At 34.0% G+C, this 1490-nt stretch overlaps 1 protein-coding gene across 1 annotated transcript; it reads right to left on the bottom strand.

Moving 5' to 3' along the window:
* Positions 1-313: 313 nt before the first annotated feature.
* On the bottom strand, positions 314-619 carry LOC113305184 (protein MEN-8-like). Its single transcript, XM_026554272.1, has one exon. It carries the CDS (start codon positions 617-619, stop codon positions 314-316), a length of 306 nt encoding a protein of 101 aa, XP_026410057.1.
* Between the last annotated feature and the right edge of the window lie 871 nt (positions 620-1490).

Raw genomic sequence — 1490 nt, 5'->3', positions numbered from 1 at the left:
TTACCAAACACCAATTTCAAAAATTATTAACATATATAGGTTTTGAAAGTGCTTTTGGAAAAATAAAAGCATTACCAAATCCAACCTAAAAATGATTGTGTTACTGTTCTCATCGGCAAAACGTATCACATTCCTTTGGTGTATTCTTACCCGAAACCAGAAGTAACAGTTAATCAAATGATTTCAAAACAATGTGCACTTACAAAGAGTACTCAAGAAGGCAATTTTCCCTCCCGTACATATATGACTGGACTGGAGTGGTTTACAGTGAAATCAGAGTGTATGAATCAAAATAATAAAAAAAAATAACAAGTTAATTACCACAGGTTAGAAGTTCAGGGAGATCGCAAGCTCTAGGGAGACCAGCAAGTATGCGAACAGTGTTACAAATGCAGTTATCACCGACTTGTTGCAAGGCGCTGCAGCAGTCAGCAGTGGGTAAAGCATCAGCTTGTCCTGGAAGAAAATATGATGCACATACGTTCCGATTAGTAATATCCTGGATACAAGACTGTGATCGAACTGACTTGATTTCAGCTCCTAAAGTCATCAGTATGAGAAACAATGCAGCTGAAGAATAGTAAAGAGAAGAAACACCAGATTTCTTAGTTCCTGCCATGATTATTGCGTAACTTTTAAAATACTACTTACTACTCTCTCTTTTTTTTGTTTCTTTTAATTAGTTAATCACTTTGAGATATGAAATTGGTATTCTGAAGTGAATCTACTTTTATAGGTTTTTCAGTTGGATTAGAGTAGAGAACAATGTGGTAAAACTTGTATGAGTTACCTACAACTAATTAATCCACTATTATATGATTGTTTTTGTCAGGCGTGAAACACAAACTTGTGGTGAGTTTATCATTTTAATATTGTGATTCACCATCATTTTATCATTTATTTTTTCTACTAGTCCATACGACAATTTACAGTTACAAACTTACAATGTACATTTTCTACTAGTATAATTTTAGATTCCGAGACAAATTTTGAATCAAGGATAAAGTTTTAGTCAAGAAGTAGTTTTTAGGTCATCAGATAGGTTTTAGATTATAGTGGGTAACTTTCGAGTTAAAATGCAAACTTTGGCCGCTCGGGTTGTGTAGGTATTTTGAGGCCACGAGTCTCGATTTTTTTTTGACAAAATTTTGGGTCATCACTAAGTTTTAGCTCACCGAGTAAATTTGGTTTTTAGCCGCTTAGCACATTCTGGATCAAGTGGCAATCTTGTATCATGGCAACAAATTTAAACTCCCTTCTGGATCAAGTACGATCTTTTATCATTGCACCAAATTTAAACTCCCAGTTGTAGATTTTGGATCATCTTACTTGTATTTTTTATGCTCGAATTGCGAAATATTAAATAATAGAAATTTTGGATCGTGAAGGCTGACGTAAATTGTGAACCTCAATGTACAATCAATTTGTTGGTCATAAAGCAGATGTGGGTTTTGTTATCTTGTACATTTATGGATCATAATTGTAGATTC

Source organism: Papaver somniferum, chromosome 8, assembly GCF_003573695.1.
Source record: "Papaver somniferum cultivar HN1 chromosome 8, ASM357369v1, whole genome shotgun sequence".
In the NCBI taxonomy this organism is placed as follows: Eukaryota; Viridiplantae; Streptophyta; class Magnoliopsida; order Ranunculales; family Papaveraceae; genus Papaver; species Papaver somniferum.
The sequence above is the reverse complement of the archived record's forward strand: the minus strand, read 5'-3'. Positions and strand labels throughout refer to the sequence as shown.